Source organism: Cynoglossus semilaevis, chromosome 13 (assembly GCF_000523025.1).
Source record: "Cynoglossus semilaevis isolate Cse_v1.0 chromosome 13, Cse_v1.0, whole genome shotgun sequence".
Lineage (NCBI taxonomy): Eukaryota > Metazoa > Chordata > Actinopteri > Pleuronectiformes > Cynoglossidae > Cynoglossus > Cynoglossus semilaevis.
The window spans coordinates 2,435,684-2,453,985 of NC_024319.1; the positions used below are offsets into that span (position 1 = coordinate 2,435,684).

Consider the following 18,302-nt stretch of genomic DNA (forward strand, 5'->3'; position numbering starts at 1 on the left):
TAATATTTGACAACATTTTTACAAATGAAGATAATTTATTTTTATTCACTACATCACCTCACCTGTTTCACACTACTTTCACACCACCTTAGGCGACCTCATGTGCTAATGCTCTCTCAGCCCCCCCCACCTCCCTCTTCCCTCCCATTTTCTCCATCTTTAATATCAGGCTCATGACTCCCTTTAGTCTGAGTTATTAAAATGATAATAGATTCAATTACTTCAGGAAATTGGATCTTTGAGGTTCGGCTAAAAGGAGGCAAACAGGAGGGGCGGGGGGGCAGCGGGGGGGGCGGAATGACGCTGCAGATGAAAAGGTAGTAAACTGGATGATTACAGACAGTAAGTGTACGTGAGCTGTGAGAGAAGTACGACTGTATACGTTTACTGCCCCGTGGGAAACGGAGGCTTCAGCTCCACAGTTCCTCCTCGTTTGTCTGTGTCAGTGGCCGCCGCCGCCGCACGGTGATAACTGCACATGGAAGTGGAAGAGGCTGAGCCTGAGCTGATGGATGAACAGTCATCCAGGCCGTCCCACTGGTGGACGTTACTCTGGGAAACAGGTGAAGCTGATCTGAGGCCAGTTCTGGAAATGATGAGAAACGAACAAACGACGACGTCTGAGTCGCAGAGACAACGACGAAAGACGAACAAACACATTTGTCTCCACGGACTTGAGTTTTAAAATGATTAATTTAAACTAAAATTTTATCCCTGAAAAACTCTCTGTGACAGGGATGGAAATGTGAGAAGTTTTTTTTAGTCAGAAATATATTGAAGTCATTTTGTCAAGTAGAGCAGAGTGGAATATTATCATTATAATTATACAGAGTTCACAGAGCCACGGAAAAAAGAAGAAAATTCTAGACTGGTTCAGTTTCTCCACCATGTATTTACAGCTCACAGCAGGCTGCTGCTCACTGTTCTCAAACTATGGCACATGTACCACTGGTGGTACCTGGGTTTAATCATAGTACATGGACCAACCTAATACTCTAATGACCTAAGTATGTTCACCTGGTGTGTGTGTGTGTGTGTGGTTTTAGTGAGTTTTAATCAGTTAAAAATAAATATTTACACGAGACCATTTATGTCAGTGACCAGTAGGGGGCGTCAGAGGACTTTCAGCACAAACATTTTTTTTTCAAGATCTAAATTTTAATCGACAGGAGTATTAAACATAATGAAACCTGACTTTGTTTACTGAGGTGGAGGTCTGAGGGGGGGAGGGGAGGTCACCATGTCAGACTGTCCAGTTTTAGGGGGAGAATCTGTTCAACAGAAGGAACATCAGCAGAAATCTGTCTGGATTTCTGAGAGTTGACGAACTCCAGACCATGAAGAGAAGAAGAAGAAGCTTCTGGAAACTTTTGACACCTACAGTGGGGTCAAATGAAGTCAACGTTGTGTTTTGTTTTTTTTAATCATTTCTCCTGTGGAGGTTCAGGCTCAGACGGAGTCTCTGATTGTTCTCTGTGTCTTCTCCTCTCCTCAGACCACGTTTCCATCGGTGGCCTCGGGGATAGTTTCTACGAGTACCTGATTAAATCGTACCTGATGTCTGACAAGACCGACGACGAAGCGAAGACCATGTACTACAGCGCCCTGGACGTAAGTCAGAACGGATGAGTCTGGAACAGTCGTGAGGTTCAAGAGTGGAATTTAAAAAATAACATTAGAAAAAATAATCACATCGATGGACTGTAGTGTCTGTGTCTGTGTCTGTAGATCTTTGGTGTTTTTTGATGATCTGAGGAAAATGTTTTATTTTGAAAAATGCTTGGATACTTTTCTAATTACAACTCTACTGGAGTCTTTTCAAAATAAAAGACTTAAAATAGAAGACAGAAGAGCAGCTTTTTAATTTATTTCCTCCCCTTCCTCCCCACATCCCTGCTGTACCCACGAGCAGCTTTTTAATTTATTTCCTCCCCACATCTCTGCTGTACCCCCCGTCCTCCCGTCCCCCTCACCCCTGTCCCCCTGACCATGTTGAAAGGTCATCACCATGTTCACGTCTCTGCCTGTTCCTACAGGCCATCGAAGCCAACCTGGTGCAGAAGTCACCTGGTGGTCTCACCTACATGGCCGAGTGGAGGGGGGGGATCCTGGACCATAAGATGGGTCACCTGGCCTGCTTCTCTGGGGGAATGATCGGCATCGGGGCCGACGATGGAGCGCTGGACAAGAAGCAGCACTACCTGGACCTGGCTGCAGAGATAACACACACCTGCCACGAGAGCTACACACGCTCAGGTGAGAGTCTGGAGAAAAAAGACCACGGAAATATATGGTTCCTAACAGTTGAAACCTGAGCGACTTATAAGTAGAGGAGGTGTCATTAGGTGGTCCGTCTGGGAATCGAACCCAGGACTGTCTGCTGGCAAGGCAGACGTGCTAACCACTGTGAGGGAACTGATACAAATTTGCAAAAACAGTTTTGGCTTCAAAGTCAAAGGAACTCGTAAACTCATGTCTTCATTTATTATTCATTAGAATTTCGTTGTATTTTATTGACGATCCCTGGACCGGACCAGAAATGTTTGATTACAAGATGTGAGGATTTTAGTGTCTGCTTTGTACCTGCCTTAAACTTCACTATCAACGGCAGATTAAAGAAACTCCGTCTGTTCTAAAACCCAGGACTGATCCAGTTCTTGTTTCTGTGTCTCCTTAAAAAACTAGTGACTTTACTTGAAAAGTGGGACAAACAAACAGGGAAGAAAATGAAACCGACGTTAATTGTCGGTTACTCTCCGTCTGTAATGTCAGCAGACGCGGATGCGGCGCTGAGTAACGACAGTCGGGCGTAATTCACGGCTGAACGAAATGAGAGATGGAGTGTGGTGGAGCGCACGTTGTGATAAAAATTGATTCCAAAAGAAAATTTACTGCGGAACCAAACTATAAATTTGCTCTAGTCGAAGACGGATTGCACACAGAGAAGAGAGATAAATGCAGGGGAAGAATATAAGGAAGAGGGAGAGGAAGGGTGAGGAAGGGTGAGGAAGGAGGGTTATTAACAAACCTGATCTGTTTGAGACGACGCCGCTGTGCAAAAGTTTTAGTTTTTTGGTTGTAAAAAGAAAAGAAGATTTAGTCAACATCAACCTGCACACAGCATGGCTGTTTGTTGGTTTCTTTTTCAGCCGGGGCACAGGGCTGGTTTCTCAATCTGAGGGAGGCAGCCCCAGTGGTGACAGCTTCCAGGGACCAGGCTAAAAACCACATGTGGATTAATAATTAATCATCTTAATGTCTCCAAACAGACCAACACTCAGTGATGTTGATAGTGAGTTCCTGAACTTCATGTTCGTGTCTCGGTTCTTTTCTTTTCAACAGCCACCAAACTCGGACCTGAGGCGTTCAGATTTGACAGCGGATCTGAAGCCACGGCGACCAGGCTCAGTGACCGATACTACATCCTGCGACCCGAGGTCATCGAGAGCTACATGTACATGTGGAGGCTCACCCACGACCCCAAGTACAGGGAGTGGGGCTGGGAGGCTGTCCAGGTAAGAGACTGGTTTTTAGGGGATCAAAATATATATTAGCGTACTATGTAATATCTGTAAGAATCGGTGTCGGATTTGCGATAACGCAATTCATCAAATGATGAGTGCCCTAAAATAGTTTTGGGGATAAACGGCTGTAAAATAAAGTGAAATTAAAGTCACTAGATGGCAGCATTGCAGATAATATAATTAATCACATACTCATACAGTGGTTTGTACAGATAAATAAATAAATATCACCAGGCCTATATCGGTATCGGTTGATATGAATCGGAAATTAAGTGTTAGGACAATATCGGCAAAATTTTAATATGGGACATTTCTATGTTTTTTTTCATAATTTAACTACAAATACATTTTAGTTAAATAAAAGTACTTTAAATGTCATACACCTGTGCTGTTGTTAACGACACCAACCAAACAGCCGTGGCCGCTTCACTTCCTCAGTCGGTGTTAAATTACTTCTCTGATTCTGCGGCACAGTGGACGAACTTCCCCATCGACCAATCACAAGTGAAGGTCACGTGAGGTACACTGTCATTAACGCTGCGGTAGAACAGGCATTAGCTGCATCAGACAGCAGAGGGCGGCGTGACAGACTTAGCGTTAATTTATTGCGCGCACACACAGGAGTGAAAAGATCAGAGGGGCGACTCCGACAGGTCTGTTATTCTCTGTAACAAAGGCTGAAGACGATGCATTCATGGACACACAGATACATGATGGGGTCCTGGTTAATTACTGCGTAGCAGCCAGCGCTTTGTAGCAGAGATGATGGCGTGCTAATAGGCTTGGCTAACCCAGCCGCTCCACATTAGCATAAAGTTGAGCCCTGCGTACGGCAGCGGCTGAAGGTTTAGACTCAGTGGTGGGATTTAAAGTTTGGATCTGAGTTCACAAGACATCCAAAGTTCTTCTTCTGTGATTCTACATGTAGTATTGGTGTCACTACTATGATGAATAGTTATTAGTTGTCAGTCTGTCGCTCTTCAGTATTATTTATGAAATGTAAATGATTGAACACGTCCAGCGACCTTCAGATTATTTTAACTGTGTAGATGGAAACTACAGTGTGATCTTTGTATTTAACTGTTCAAATTTGACTCGACTTGTATTGACTACTGCATGTCATAATCCACAGTATTTCCATGCAGTACATGCTTCCCGTCAGTGTGTACCCATCATTTGAGCAGGTCATTAACAGGATGTCGAACCCAGAACTGCTGTGTTTGTTGATGTGGAGACTGTGAGTTCATTTCCCCGACGTTTCTTCCCCGTCAGGCCCTGGAGGAGCACTGCAGAGTGGATTCTGGTTTCTCCGGGATCCGAGACGTTTACACGGTGACAGTCAGTCACGATAACATGCAGCAGAGTTTCTTCCTCTCAGAGACGCTCAAGTGAGTCATTCTCTGTTGGCATCAGTAGAAAAACTGGATCTGAAGTTTCTGTAGAGAGCTGCACGTGGTCTACTGTAGTCTTCACACTTTTGTTCCCTGCATCATGACACATGAGTACATACAGTATATGACATACAAGTACATATATGACATACAAGTACATATATGACACACAAGTACATGGTTTTACTGTTTGAATCGTGTCCAGGTTTCAGTGACACATGAACAAAGTCGTTTCTTCCGACCAAACTAAAGCAGCTGTTTCTCCTGTCGGTGCAGGTATCTGTATCTGCTCTTCTCAGACGACGACCTCCTCCCCCTGGAAGACTGGGTCTTCAACACGGAAGCCCACCCGCTGCCCATCGTCCGTAAGAGCTGTCTGCAGGACGAAGCCACACAGACGGCCTCCAAATAAGACGGACCGCGGCTTGAACACACAGATGGATTAAAGGGGAGAAACGTCACACGTCCAAATGCAGATCCGGTGCAGGTTTAAAATCCCAGGAGCGTCGTACCAACCGTCGAGTCTTTTCCAGAGATGGATGTTGTCGTCTTAGGCTGCGGCGGTTTTTCTTTGGCCTCGAGGACTTCCTGTTGCCACTTGTTTTGTTTTTTGTTTTTTTGTGGACAATCAGAAACAAACAGGACTTCTGTGAGAAGAGCACCTTTTTCTTTCCTTCTTTCCTCTGTGAGGAAACAGCGCAACTTACAGACCCAGATGAACAGGAAGTGGGTTGAATTATGGGCCATCAGTGAAACGCAGAAAATCACAAGTTTTTTTGCTCTTTTTTTTTTATTTAAATCTTGACGAATTTTTTTTTAATCTTATCTTTTCTTTTCTTTTCTCTGTCGTGAGTATCCACACTTTTGACCAAAGGTTTCTTTCCATTTCCTCTCTTTAGTTCAACTGTGGTGTTTTTTGGTGAGATTTGATGGGAAATATAAATTGTATAGACAAACAGGAAATCAAACACACCTCCAAAACTAATGTTGATGTCAAGTTTCCCACCGAAACCTGTTGCAATGGTCAGGAGACGCTGGGACGGTGACGACTGTGTCTGTGTCCAGAGACCATTTTTTATGCTGTTGGTGGTGGGTTTCTTTGTTTTTTTCCACTGTTCGTTGGAGTTTCCGATGAAACACGACTGTTGTTGTTTTTAAGGTGACGACCTGACAGTCGTCTGAGGGTGGGTTTGCCAGCTAGCTCCAAATGTTCTCCCCAGTTTCTGTTGTTCTGATTCACCCTGCCTTTACCTGTGAATCCACTCTGACACCAATAGTCACGTTTGAAAAGTCAGGCTGCAGAGACGAGCTGTGGTTTCCTGCAGATCTGAGGAGTGAGTGCTGTACATACAGAGTGAGTGAGTGACCCAGTGTCAGCCTGTCTGGACGGTTCTGTGATTATTGTTTTTAAATTCAGTGAGGGTTTTTTTCCTACATTTTGTTTTTAATTTGCTTCCCTCAGGTGTTTCAGTAAGAAAAAAAAAATCGGATTTTAAGTCTAATTATTATCGCTGACAATGATTATTCTTATTTCTTATCCTAACTCTTTGATTTAACTTTAATTGTTGAGTATTTTCAAATACTGATAAATTAACTGTGCAACTTTGTACATTTAAAACAACCGCTGTTCTGTGTTTTTTTCTACTTGTGATGTTTATGTGATGTTTATGTTAGCCTAGCCACAGATCTGAATCTACAATACGCTGCTTTACAGACGGCTCTTCTGTTGGAAGAAGAAGAAGAAGAAGAACGACCTACGAAGAAGAAAGGCTAACAAGAAAGAAGAAAAACAAATGATGAAGGAATTAACGAAGAAGAACTAAAGAAAGACGACTTCGAGCTCGATCTTGACACATTTTTATATTCGACACCAAGCGCAAGAAAAAACAACACCAGTTGCGACCCCACAATATTACTGTTATTTATTAAAGGATAAGCTGCAGTGCCCCTGCAGGCCACAGTAAGTTTCTTGGGCTAAGAATCTGCTGTGACGGTAAAACTACATATTTAAAATAGGATCATGAAGTATTTCATCACAGATTTAAAATAAGAAAAGGAATATAAAAGTATTATGGGAAATAAAAACCATCCTCAAAGATTTAATATCGTCCTCCTGAAACTCATCCGTTTTCGCTCATCATCTAAATCCAGATTTGACTCTAACAGTTTAAAATGGGCCACAAAAGGTTCATTATTAACATTAAAAAGTAAATTAGAAATGATAATTAAATGTCACAGATCTCATGACATTAATCTTCCTGGAGCCAAGTTTCTGTACTGCGAATGACTTGACATCGGTTTCCGTAGTGTAGTGGTTATCACGTTCGCCTAACACGCGAAAGGTCCCCGGTTCGAGACCGGGCGGAAACATATGTTTTAGTGGATTCGTAGTGTAGCCGCTTTGGTCTCCATACGTTTACCGGTTATCACGACAGTTTGCACATATGCCTCACACGCACAATGTCCTGAGTTCGAAACCCAGAGAAACCACATACCTGGGCAGTCTGTTAACACAAACGCTTCCCCACTGTGGGATCAGGAAAGTCCTGTTTTTTCATATTGAGTTGAAGTGGAGAAACTCAAGGTTAGGAGTGAATTCTAATTGTTGGAGCTCAGCTCTCAACACAGACGGTGCTCAGCAGAGATTTACAGCTGAGAGATTCACACGGTGTCAGACTTCAGAAAGACTGAGTGAGTTATTGGTGTGTTTCCTTCTTTTCACTGAAGTTTATTATCCATCCCAGGATGAATGCTGCTGCTCTCTGGCCAGTCTGGTGCATTACCTTGAAATTTATATCCATCTTCATTGCTGTGAAGGTTTACAAATAATAAGCAGTTTGTTTGTTTTCTCTTTATATTCTTTTCTAATGCGGAATTAATAATTTGTCAACAAAATCACAAACGTTAGTTAAACAACACAAAACAATCGGCTTTTTTGTCGCTGCAGTCAGTGCGTGATGGTCATTGTGGTCGGTGCGGTTGCTGCTCTGTTGCTGGTGCTCTTAGGCGCCCCCTATCGACCGATATCATATGCATGAATAAACAGAAATGTTTGTTTAATTCTTCTAAAGCAATAACAAGAACTGATGACCTCAACTCTAAATAACAATTGTTGAACTTCCTCTATTCTTTCCTACTGCAGTTATTCTCTTTTCTCACTGTAACTGGAACAAATTCATCAGTTCGTTTTCATCTAAGTTAGCTGCCCCATTTTCCGTAATACACGGGGAAATATTGTCTCATCCAAGTACTTGTGGCATTTGTCAAAAAGTGCTTTGTGAAAAAGAAAAAAAACATACAACAAAAGCATCCATTCCTTCTCATTATTCTTATATTTGTGGAGGTGGATTTACTACAGGGACAACAAAAAGAACTCTACGACAGACTGAAGACTGAAGGCATCTGGCGACAAGTCTCCTGGATAAAAATTAGATAAAAAATTAGAAAAAAAAATTAGATTGGATAAAAACTACAGGGACAACAAAAAGAACTCTACGGCAGACTGAAGACTGAAGGCATCTGACGACAAGTCTCCTGGATAAAAATACAAACAATAAAATAAAGATACTCCCTACTTTAACTGAATAAACCGCACTGTGCAATTTATCGATGTACCGTGTGGAATGTAGACGCCACTGGACTAAACGTCAAGATACCGGCACAACATATAAATTATTTAATTCAAAACCAGGCAAAACACACTAGTTCTATATCATAAAAAATTCAAAGAAATTTTATTTAAATATTTATCTCATAAATTATTACTATCATTTTAAATAATACATGCCCTACGGGGCTCACAATTCACTCGATCCTGCCCTGACTGACAGTGGTTCATATATGATATGATCCACGTGGCGTTCAAATTTACCAGAGTAGGGTCTAGGTTCGGTCTGAGTCAAACCACCAGGAGGCGGTAGAGGCAAATTTGTATCTCCTGAGGTAATGCTCACCTGGCGTTAATGGCATTTCCTTTTCCGGTGGATGTTAATGGGGCTCGTAAGTGGGATGTTCTCCATCTTAAAGGTAGGTTTCATAAAAAAAATCACATATTTACGAAGCGTTTTGTCAGCAACAACCCCCCCCCCCAAAAAAAAAGCAGTTAAATTAATTAAAAGCTTTATTTCTTTGGTGTAAACCCCCCCAAAAAAGCGGTTAAATTAATTAAAAGCTTTATTCCTTTGGTGTAGACAGTGTATGTTATTAGCTGTATCCACTTCGACTAGCACTTAGCCTTTAGCTCACAAGGAGGGCCAAGCGCCGCGAGACGGTTAAGAAGCTCCTGCCTTCTGTTACATGTTATTATGTATTTGTGTAAATAATTTAAATTTTGTTATTGGTAATTTTTTTAAAAACCTGCACTGATTGATCTTTATTGTAAAAAACAAAACAAAAACCCAGAAGTGACTCTCGCCATTTTGTTGTCCGGGGCGAGGTTTGGCGCCTTTTCCCGAATTACGTATTCGGGAAATGGAGCATAAATTAAGTTATTTAAGCATAAGTTATTTGTTTAAATTTGTAACTGAATTAAAAGTATTGGATACAGAGACGTACATGAACAATCGGCATTTTAATTTGTGTTTAATCAACAATTGGACCCATATGTTTTCCCTGTTAAACCACTGTTCTAATGGTTTGTGTAGTGTTTGCGCCTCTGCGGTGAGGTTGTGTATCCATAATTTGTCGAGGGCTCCCAAATGGTTAGACCCTGCTGTGGTTGAATGTGTGGATTTAATGAATGTTTGATGAGAGAAGCAAATGTTATTCAACGAGATTGAAAATGCTCAACAAACAATTTGCAACCAAAATCCGCTCAGAATTGCAAACAGTGCCTCTCAAGTTTTAGCGTTGTAATGACCGTTGTTATACCTCAAGTTCTTACACACAGGTGTGCTTCTGTTGATTCCGCCGTCAACGTTCTTTGCAGTAATGTTTGTTTATCATTTGTGTTGATGAAAACTGTCTTTTACACATTTGCATTCGTGATTTTAAATGCTTGTCAGTTATAAGTGTTTGAGTACCGGGGGGTAGAAATGCCTGGAAAGCTGTTTACAGAAGCTATCAACAACCCAGCTGCCAATTAAAATGCAAACAGACGGGATTCCATACAATTCACTTATGTTTTATTTAAACACTGGATTTAATGACATGTTAGTGTACATTTGTGAGCAAAGGTATGATAAAATATGTTAACGTGACAGAGAGAGGCTGAATTATAAAGCAGGGAAAAATGATGGATAGAATGACATAAGTCTCAGCTACTTATGCATGTTCATTATGAGGCCAATTATACAAAACATCAGAGGCCTGCACACACTGTGAATGTTCCCAAGAAAACATCAAACTGAAACTGTTTTTTTTTTTTAGGAGCAACAAAACAGGTGTCACTTCATTGAAGTCTTCACAATCCTCACTGTTGCTGTGTGGCTGCAAACCTCCAAAGATGTGTGTTGGTGAGTACAAGGGCCACTGGTTAGTGTACAGAACTAGAGACCGTGTTTAAGTAAACTGTACTTGCAGTAATTGACTTAGTCATTTAATTAATTTATTTAAACACAATTTATTTTTATTTAAGCCTTTATTGTACTATATTTGAATGGCTTGGTGCGTACTTGTAGTAATTGACTTAGTCATTTAATTAATTTATTTATTTAAACACATTTTTTTTTAGTTAACACTTTATTGTACTACATGAAGTCGAATGGCTTGGTGTCACATGCCAAATAACATGGGATATGTTGCTGCTGTATATACTGCACGTGTAGAACAGACCTCAGCTGTAGGTTGCCCCTGGTATAGATTACAGTTCTCTGCTCGGTGTTACCCGTTGACTGGCACCTGTTTTGATTTGTTGCACTTAGTTGAATATTCGCAGAGGGAACATCAATGCTGTAAAAAAAGTCGTAATGAATGGATCTCGTCCTGTTACCAAACACACATGATAGGTTTTTAATGTTAGCACAATCATCTGGTCATTATCATAACAGCCTGTGTGTAATGGGGAGTAATTTGGCTCCGGATCTGAGGTTGGGTTTTATTTATTATTTTATGTCTGTTAACAGGTGCAGGTTTTCCCTGATTGTCTGAGTAAATGATAAAAATTACTTTTTACTTTGCTTCGTCTGGCTCTGAATATTTAAGGTGAGATAAATCTGAGTATAGCATATCGCACTATATTGTATAGTCTTTCTTGTGTCGCCAGATTTTTGACAATACACACCTCTGACCAGAACCCTTTCATCACTCACTTAAACATTTTCTGACAAAGAGGAAAGAATGTTTACATCGTTTCCATGACGATCTGACTCCACTCACATCATCCTAATTGCACAAAGCAATTTCCATAAATAATAGTCTGTCTTTATTACAGCACCACAGAGGCCCCATATGTCACACAGAAGTAATCCAATGAGCACAGTGACTGTGAGTAATGACACCGACTGCACTGTAGCAGCATACGCTGGAACGGTACAGAACAAAGCAACTGAAGTGCAGCTCTGCTGCTGATACTGCAGCTATTGTTTTCACACAACACCAAAAAACTTCAATCCAGGCCTACATCAGAACCTCATTTCACAATGACACCAGACTCTGTGGGGAAGTAAGTGTCAGCCAGGCTACTTTACTCTAAGTTATTTTATTCTACACTGGAGGACCGGAAATATTGCTAGATGATTTTAAACAACCCTTTATACAAACTTTTTGTAGAACCATCAGCAGAAAACATATTTCCTAAAAACATTTAAACAATGGTACTTTTGTTTTTGTAACTGTTTTTACCAGTGAAAACACTTCCACCCAGGCTTGGTCTTCAGCTTCTTTGCATGTACGAACAGTTACAAGTTACCAATCCTGTAGTCAGACCATCTTTGTATCTCTGTGTCTGACTCCCTGTGTCACTCAGGACATAATCGCATTTGGTCTCTTTATATTAGTTATTCATTTTATCCGTATATTAAAACTTTCCTTCAAACTTTTTACATGTAACAACAACTGACCTATTCTGTGTTTTCAGCTAAAAGCATGTATTGGCAACAATATTCGTAATTGCTGCTCCTAATAGTTGTAATTAGTATTTGTTACTCTGGTTACACTGATGCACTTTCTCCAGCCCAGTAGGTGGCATTAATGTATCTAAAGTTAATCTGCCAACCTCTGAGCAGGTGATATGAATGTTGATTGATGTCGATGCACAGGAAAGCTAAGCTAAACATACTGCTGTGAGCACAGACACCAGAGCTAACGTTAGCTACAACAGTTCTTGTACAGAGTTGGTGGAAAACTTTACTCATTGTGTCAAATTTGTTTTATTTGATACAAAATGGATTATTATCAAATATTTAATTACCCACAATTAATAGATGTGTCAAAGCGGCAATGTGGGTTTTTTTTTTTTTTTTACGAGGCTGTGGGCGTCTCTCGTGTTCTGTCACTTAATGAGAAAACAACATTAGCCGCTTAATGAGGCTAAAATACTTGATGTGGTGTTTTAATTTTGATGAGATCCCACTTTGGGCTTTCAGAGACACTTAGCTAGGTAGTTTGATGAACAAATCAAATTCTGTCCCAGTCCCACTGATGGTGAAAGCCACTTAGCTGTTAAATCATTCAAGTGATTTTTTCATCTCGCAACAGGTGTGAGAAATTAGATCTCCAAGGGAAGAGTGACTGAAAAGGAATGTCATCTATGTAACGTGCAGTATTTGTAATATTCAGGCTGGTTGAATATAAGAATGAAAAACAAGGAAACAGCGTTTTTAATTTCATATGATATTATTTACTCGACACAGTAATTTTGTATTTTATACTGTATATACATACATACATATATATATATATAGAGAGAGAGAGTGAGGATGCACTTAAAATGAATCCTGTTAATTAAATACTTAATGATCTCAATGATTTTTTATTTTATTTGATACAGTAAGCCTGTCGACTAAAGTCTCAGTCCTGAACCAACTCACAGTTTGTTCTGAGGCTCACAGTGCTGGGTAATAATAGCATACCTCCACTACCTTCTGTGCACAACCGTCTGGGGATTAAATGAGCCCAGACTGGTCCAAGTGGATGCCAACCAGTTGCACCCAGTCCTACTGGTTTTTCATTCCTTGGCATGACTCGGTGGCCTTGTGTTGGCAGAGAAATGAGTCCTGGACCGAGTTCAAAAAAAGGTCCTGCATAACCTGCATATTAACAGAGCCGTCTACACCCACACACACCCACACACATAATCAATCACACACAGTCATATGCACTCTGTCCATTTATCAATATTGTACACATCATTAGCCCTGTAGTTAAGACTGTAATTGTTTGAATATGAGGAAAATCTAGACAGACAGAAGATGACGCCACAGTCTGCTCCATAACTTGATATTTTCTATAGTCACATTATCTGTAATTAGCAAATCAGAGTGTTGCAAATTTTATGAGCCCAGAGAAAGTCTTCTGTCAGTCAAACTGTTTTTAAGTTGTATTCATTTTTGTCAAACTCCTATGGAGTTAGCTCAATACGCTTTAAAAAATGTTAAAACAATTATTGATTCCTGGTGTTGGTTCATTTTCTTTATCTTGTCTTTCTTCTCTAGTGATTCCAAATGTAGATCCATCTGTTCTATACACAACACATTTCAGTGATAAAAATCGGACGACTTCAGGGATGTTACCGTCAGTCTTAGAATTATTTGACTTGCACTGGTATTTCCACACACCGTGATTGATCAGCCGTGGAGAAGAGTGTTCAGGGTGGTACACTTATGAGCCCTGTTCCTGCTGCAAGTATGGTTGAAATACTTTTTCTCACAGCATGTGAGGAAAAAGATCAATACTGCATGTTGCTCATGTTATGCCCTCCATCACTTTGAGTGGAGTCATCTTGATGTAGCAGCAGTGTCAGCGACTGCTTCACAACACATTGATGCTGGTGAAATCCTAACTGTGATCCAGTACTTGAAAGCTGCTGCGGCGGTCTCCCAGAAGGCCAGAGTGGTGCTGGTGTCAGAGCATGGAGGTATCTCTGAGGACGGGAGTCTGGAAGGAGGAAAAGCTTTGTTAGTCTGAGAAGACACAGTGTCAGAGTAGAGGCAGGGGTTCACAGCTAATCACACGCTCCACTGTTTGACAAACACTAAACCTTTTTGTTTTTATCATATCTCTATTTTCTGACAACAAACATAAAAAATAAGAAATTCAAACCATTTAACACTGTTTTGTAACACTTTGTGTTAAATAAAATTACTAACTACTTTAGAGTGGGAGCCAGAAACACAAACCAGTGTTTACTGTTGTTAGATAAGAAAATATGAATTTGTTTGTATGAAAAATAACAACATGGACAGACTTTGAATGATGGAACCATCTGGTTCTTTCAAAGGAAGGCCAGCTTTGGGCAGTGAAAGGAATGAATCAACGATGGGAGGATTGCTGGTTCAAATCCCGTTCTTGGTCATCTCCTTTAAGAATTTATTAGAGGTGTAAGAAAATATCAATGCACTGAAATATTGCAATATTTCCTTAAAAAACCCTGTATCGTGATACTATTCTTGCCAATACACACCCCTAGTTGTTATTAAATGTAATATGAACTTAATTAATTTAACTTAATTTTCTTCTCCTGTTTTACACATTGGTGATAAACGTGACTGAGTCAGACCTCGTCAGCACTATTTAATTATGTCTTCCTTGGTGACAGTGAGGCCTGAGGGGTTTGTTGATGTTTTCCATTTCCTGGCGTGCCTTTTAATTATGTTATAAAATTCCAGTTGCAAACAAAATTAAATAAAAATACTAGAAATATTAGGCCTGCTTCTTTCACCAGATTCTTTAGTAGACCTTAAAAACTCTGCTGCACCATCTGTAGTCATGTGATCTCTGACTGGGTCTCTTCCTCTCTGAGGTGTAATTAAAGTGCTCTGATTAAACCATCAGGTTCAGTCAACGTGAATTCCGGTCTATTTTTAGTCTTAAAATTAAATCAGTGTGAAGTACACCATCAACTGCTCCTTGGCGGTGATACCGTTTATTATGTAGCATGTTTCTATTTCAGCTGACTCAGGCCTTTAGGCAGAAATGCTCCTGACCTGTTTAGTCAACAAGTTCTAAGAAAGACTGAACATTTGTACAGGTGAGTGCTCAGCTGTGTTACCTTTGATCTTATCAGGTTTTTCCCCATAACAAATCTCAATAAAGTGCCTTATTTAAATTGAATTATCACATAAATAATTTGAATATAATTATTTTATAACATGCACTTGCAAACATAAGTGATCATTTTTCGAAATAAAATATCACAGAAACTATCGTCTCATGTGCCTGGACCAAATGACCCGTGGCTTGGTACTGGTCCCTGACCCAGTAGTTGAGGATCAAATCATCTTTTTCCTTCACTTGACATATTTCTTTTCTTTTCTCTACCACTTCTGCAGTGTATATATATATATTCTTATACTACGGCATTATTATAGGAGTCGTTTGCTCAGTACTTCATATACATAAATGTACACACACATACACTGTAAACACACACACACACAAGCACAAAATGGTGGATGGCTCCATTCTGTTCACTGCCTTCCTCTGTTCTCTTCCTCCTTCACTTCCCTGCAATTTCACATATATTTGTCATGGCTGACGGGTTTTAAAAAAGGGGTTTAAACCATTGTCAGCCCTGACCTTTGTAAATGAGCACCGACACACATTCCAGTGCGTATCTACTGTACATGTGCGTAGTTCATGAGCGTGTTCAATCTCCATGAATAAAAGAACACGCTGAACACAAGGGTTATTACCTTTTATTTCTAAAGAAAGCACTTTTACAATATCTGTTATCAAAAGGTCACGGCACAGAACTTAATGTATGCTGCTTTATGTTCACCACCACCACAGAACACCACTCTGGTCCCTGTAGTACATATCCCATTGTGAGAATGCAGCGATTCAAACAACAAGAAATTAAAATCTTACCTTGTTGTTCTCTCTTCACAGTAAACAACGCACGTCACAGAATAAACAACAACAGCACAGTAACCCAGATGTGATAATTAAACTGAGGATTATCTTCAGGGATTATAGAAACAAAGACACTACTGTTATTTCTATTTATTCATTCTCTTTGAGATTGAACGAGATCTCGTAAATGTAGTCTTTACTTCACATATCTTTTATGGAGTTTTTACTGTGACACAAGACAAGAAAGCAACAATGACCAGGTGTTTCCCGTTTGTCAAGAGCTGCTCAGATTGACATGTGTGATGTTAACCGAGCTTGGATCAAATAACTTTAAAGAAAGGTGTGGAGTCACCAGACTGACAGGTTCAAGTGATCCGAGTGAATTCTTTCATGTAAACATATTTTCCCCCACAGTCAGTAAAAAAAAATCTCCATTCTGTTTAATTTAATTTCAGACTTGACTGACTTTGGCCGACGTTGTGTGCACTGGCTTAAAGCCTCCCCTGATGTCAGAACAAGTAAGTAGCTTTACAAACAGTAGAGAAGCCCACTAGAATCTAAAAATGTCATCACCCTGACGTCTTGACTGCCGGGGGGTTTAAAACCTTTTCTATGGTGGAGAACTGGAACAGGGACCCCTATAAACTCACCTGGTAATGTAGGTTCACGTTTTAAAATCCATGTACAACAGATAAATAGAAAATAAAAATAAGGGAAAATAATAAATAAAAAGATAAACATGTCACTACCCCCCTGCAGTACCTTCACCTGCCCCTAGTTAAAAACCTCTGCTCTAGAGAATGATTTTTTTTCATTGCTTTTCATGCAAACACCTGTACAATGTCTCTAAATAACAGGTGAAGTTTGTGTTGAAAATACTATTTATAATAATAATAATATTAATTTTAATTTGTCTTTCTGCGCTATACCACAGTGAATCCTACCCACTGAACTCAAAGTCGTCCTGGGACTGGATCCCAAAATGGACATCAAATAATAAGGTAAGACAAAAAATGTGTTTTATATTTTATTTTATTTTGTTTGAGTATCCGTTCCTGAGGTCCACTCACATTCTAGATGGTCTAGAAATTAGTGAGCAGGCTCTTCCTATGATATCTAGAACACTAGTCATTTACTGCACTGTAAATGACTAGTGTTCATCACCCCCCCCCCCCCCCTACCTCCCTCTTTAAAGTGTTGCCTGTTAGCCACTGCATAACTTCTTAATTCTAATAAGAAATGTACCATCATTAAACCACACTGTGATTTGCTAGTACCACATTTAATTAATAGAATTATTCATTCAGCATTTTCTCTACTGAGGGTTTCCCAGGTTTCAGGTCGGGTAAAAAGGTGCAAAATATAAAATTGTCTTATCAAAGATTTGACAGCATCTCATCGTCACAGACCTGACTCTGTTGTGATGATATGCATTAAAAATGTTTAATCACAGACATGTAAAGTAAATATGGATTTACTGTTGTAGAAATACACAGTTTAATTTCAGAGTTCAACCCCCACCCCCCCCCACTCTGTGGCCGGACCTTTGTTTACTGAAGTAGATCAAGGGTTTCGTACAGGTCCGGTGAAATAAGCTGACATGAAACATTTGATCTACAGTGACAGTGTAAATGATGATTCAGTGATGAAGTTAGTGAAGTGCGAGCATCTGTAGAAGTCCTTCACATGTTACCGTGTGTGTGTGTCCAATAACATCAAAGCGTTTCCCTCTCCCAGCGATGCTGCCACTGTGAATTAATTTGGTTAAGACTCTCATCTGCCGAAAGTCACTGATGTGCAGCGTGAACACAAGGTGCAGCGCCGAGAACGGTGTCAAGAAGAACAGTCAGGCGAAGGATTTATTGATCAAGGTGGTTTTGCCCATCACTGAAACTCTGTGAACGTCTAAAAGGATTTTGAATCTGACAACTGTAGGTCATACGGTTCTCATATAACCAATAGAATTGTTTAAAATGAATCTCCTTGGTCTCTATTGGTCTGAGAAAATTATTGTAATGGGGCCCTCCCTTTTCCATTACTTTTTCTTGAATCTATTTTTATTGCTGGAACAAAGCACCAATAGGGGGCAGTACTGTACCTTTTGAGATACATAATTTTAAGTGTGGATATTTGATACAGTCTTACATTTGGTGGTTGTTTGAATTTACTACAGAACTCCACTGGTCATTTTCAGTTGTGGTCACCAGGGTGACTGAAGCCAACAGGACAGAATTTGTATCTACACTCTCACCAGTTTATGTACTTTGTTACGTTATTTCCTGAGATTTTAGCTCAAAGGACACAACATGACGCAAAACCCTCTGTCAGTTAGATCACAACTAAACTTTTATTGTCCGAGTTCTACAGACCACAGATATAAACAGGGGAGAGTGATAAGAGCGGCCGGGCCTTTATCACCTCGTGGCCATGTGGCATA

General features: G+C 40.1%; 2 protein-coding genes and 1 non-coding gene across 3 annotated transcripts in view; all 3 read left to right on the top strand.

The window, feature by feature from the left end:
- The window catches only part of LOC103387925 (mannosyl-oligosaccharide 1,2-alpha-mannosidase IA), an 88,479-nt gene extending 81,943 nt beyond the window's left edge, over positions 1–6,536 (top strand). Inside the window, exons 10-14 of the mRNA XM_008322730.3 lie at positions 1,496–1,611; positions 2,037–2,256; positions 3,343–3,515; positions 4,797–4,912; positions 5,192–6,536. Coding sequence (XP_008320952.1) covers positions 1,496–1,611; positions 2,037–2,256; positions 3,343–3,515; positions 4,797–4,912; positions 5,192–5,327 — 761 coding nt within the window. The 3' untranslated portion in view covers positions 5,328–6,536. The remainder of the gene's footprint in view (positions 1–1,495; positions 1,612–2,036; positions 2,257–3,342; positions 3,516–4,796; positions 4,913–5,191) is intronic.
- Positions 6,537–7,212: 676 nt separating this feature from the next.
- Positions 7,213–7,285, top strand: trnav-aac (transfer RNA valine (anticodon AAC)). Its single transcript has one exon. It is a non-coding gene; the product is annotated as a tRNA-Val (tRNA).
- A 1,104-nt stretch (positions 7,286–8,389) lies between these two features.
- The window catches only part of myom3 (myomesin 3), a 50,734-nt gene continuing 40,821 nt past the window's right edge, over positions 8,390–18,302 (top strand). Inside the window, exons 1-4 of the mRNA XM_025061470.1 lie at positions 8,390–8,941; positions 10,283–10,368; positions 16,321–16,383; positions 16,800–16,866. The gene's annotated coding sequence lies outside the window, so the exon portion shown is untranslated. The remainder of the gene's footprint in view (positions 8,942–10,282; positions 10,369–16,320; positions 16,384–16,799; positions 16,867–18,302) is intronic.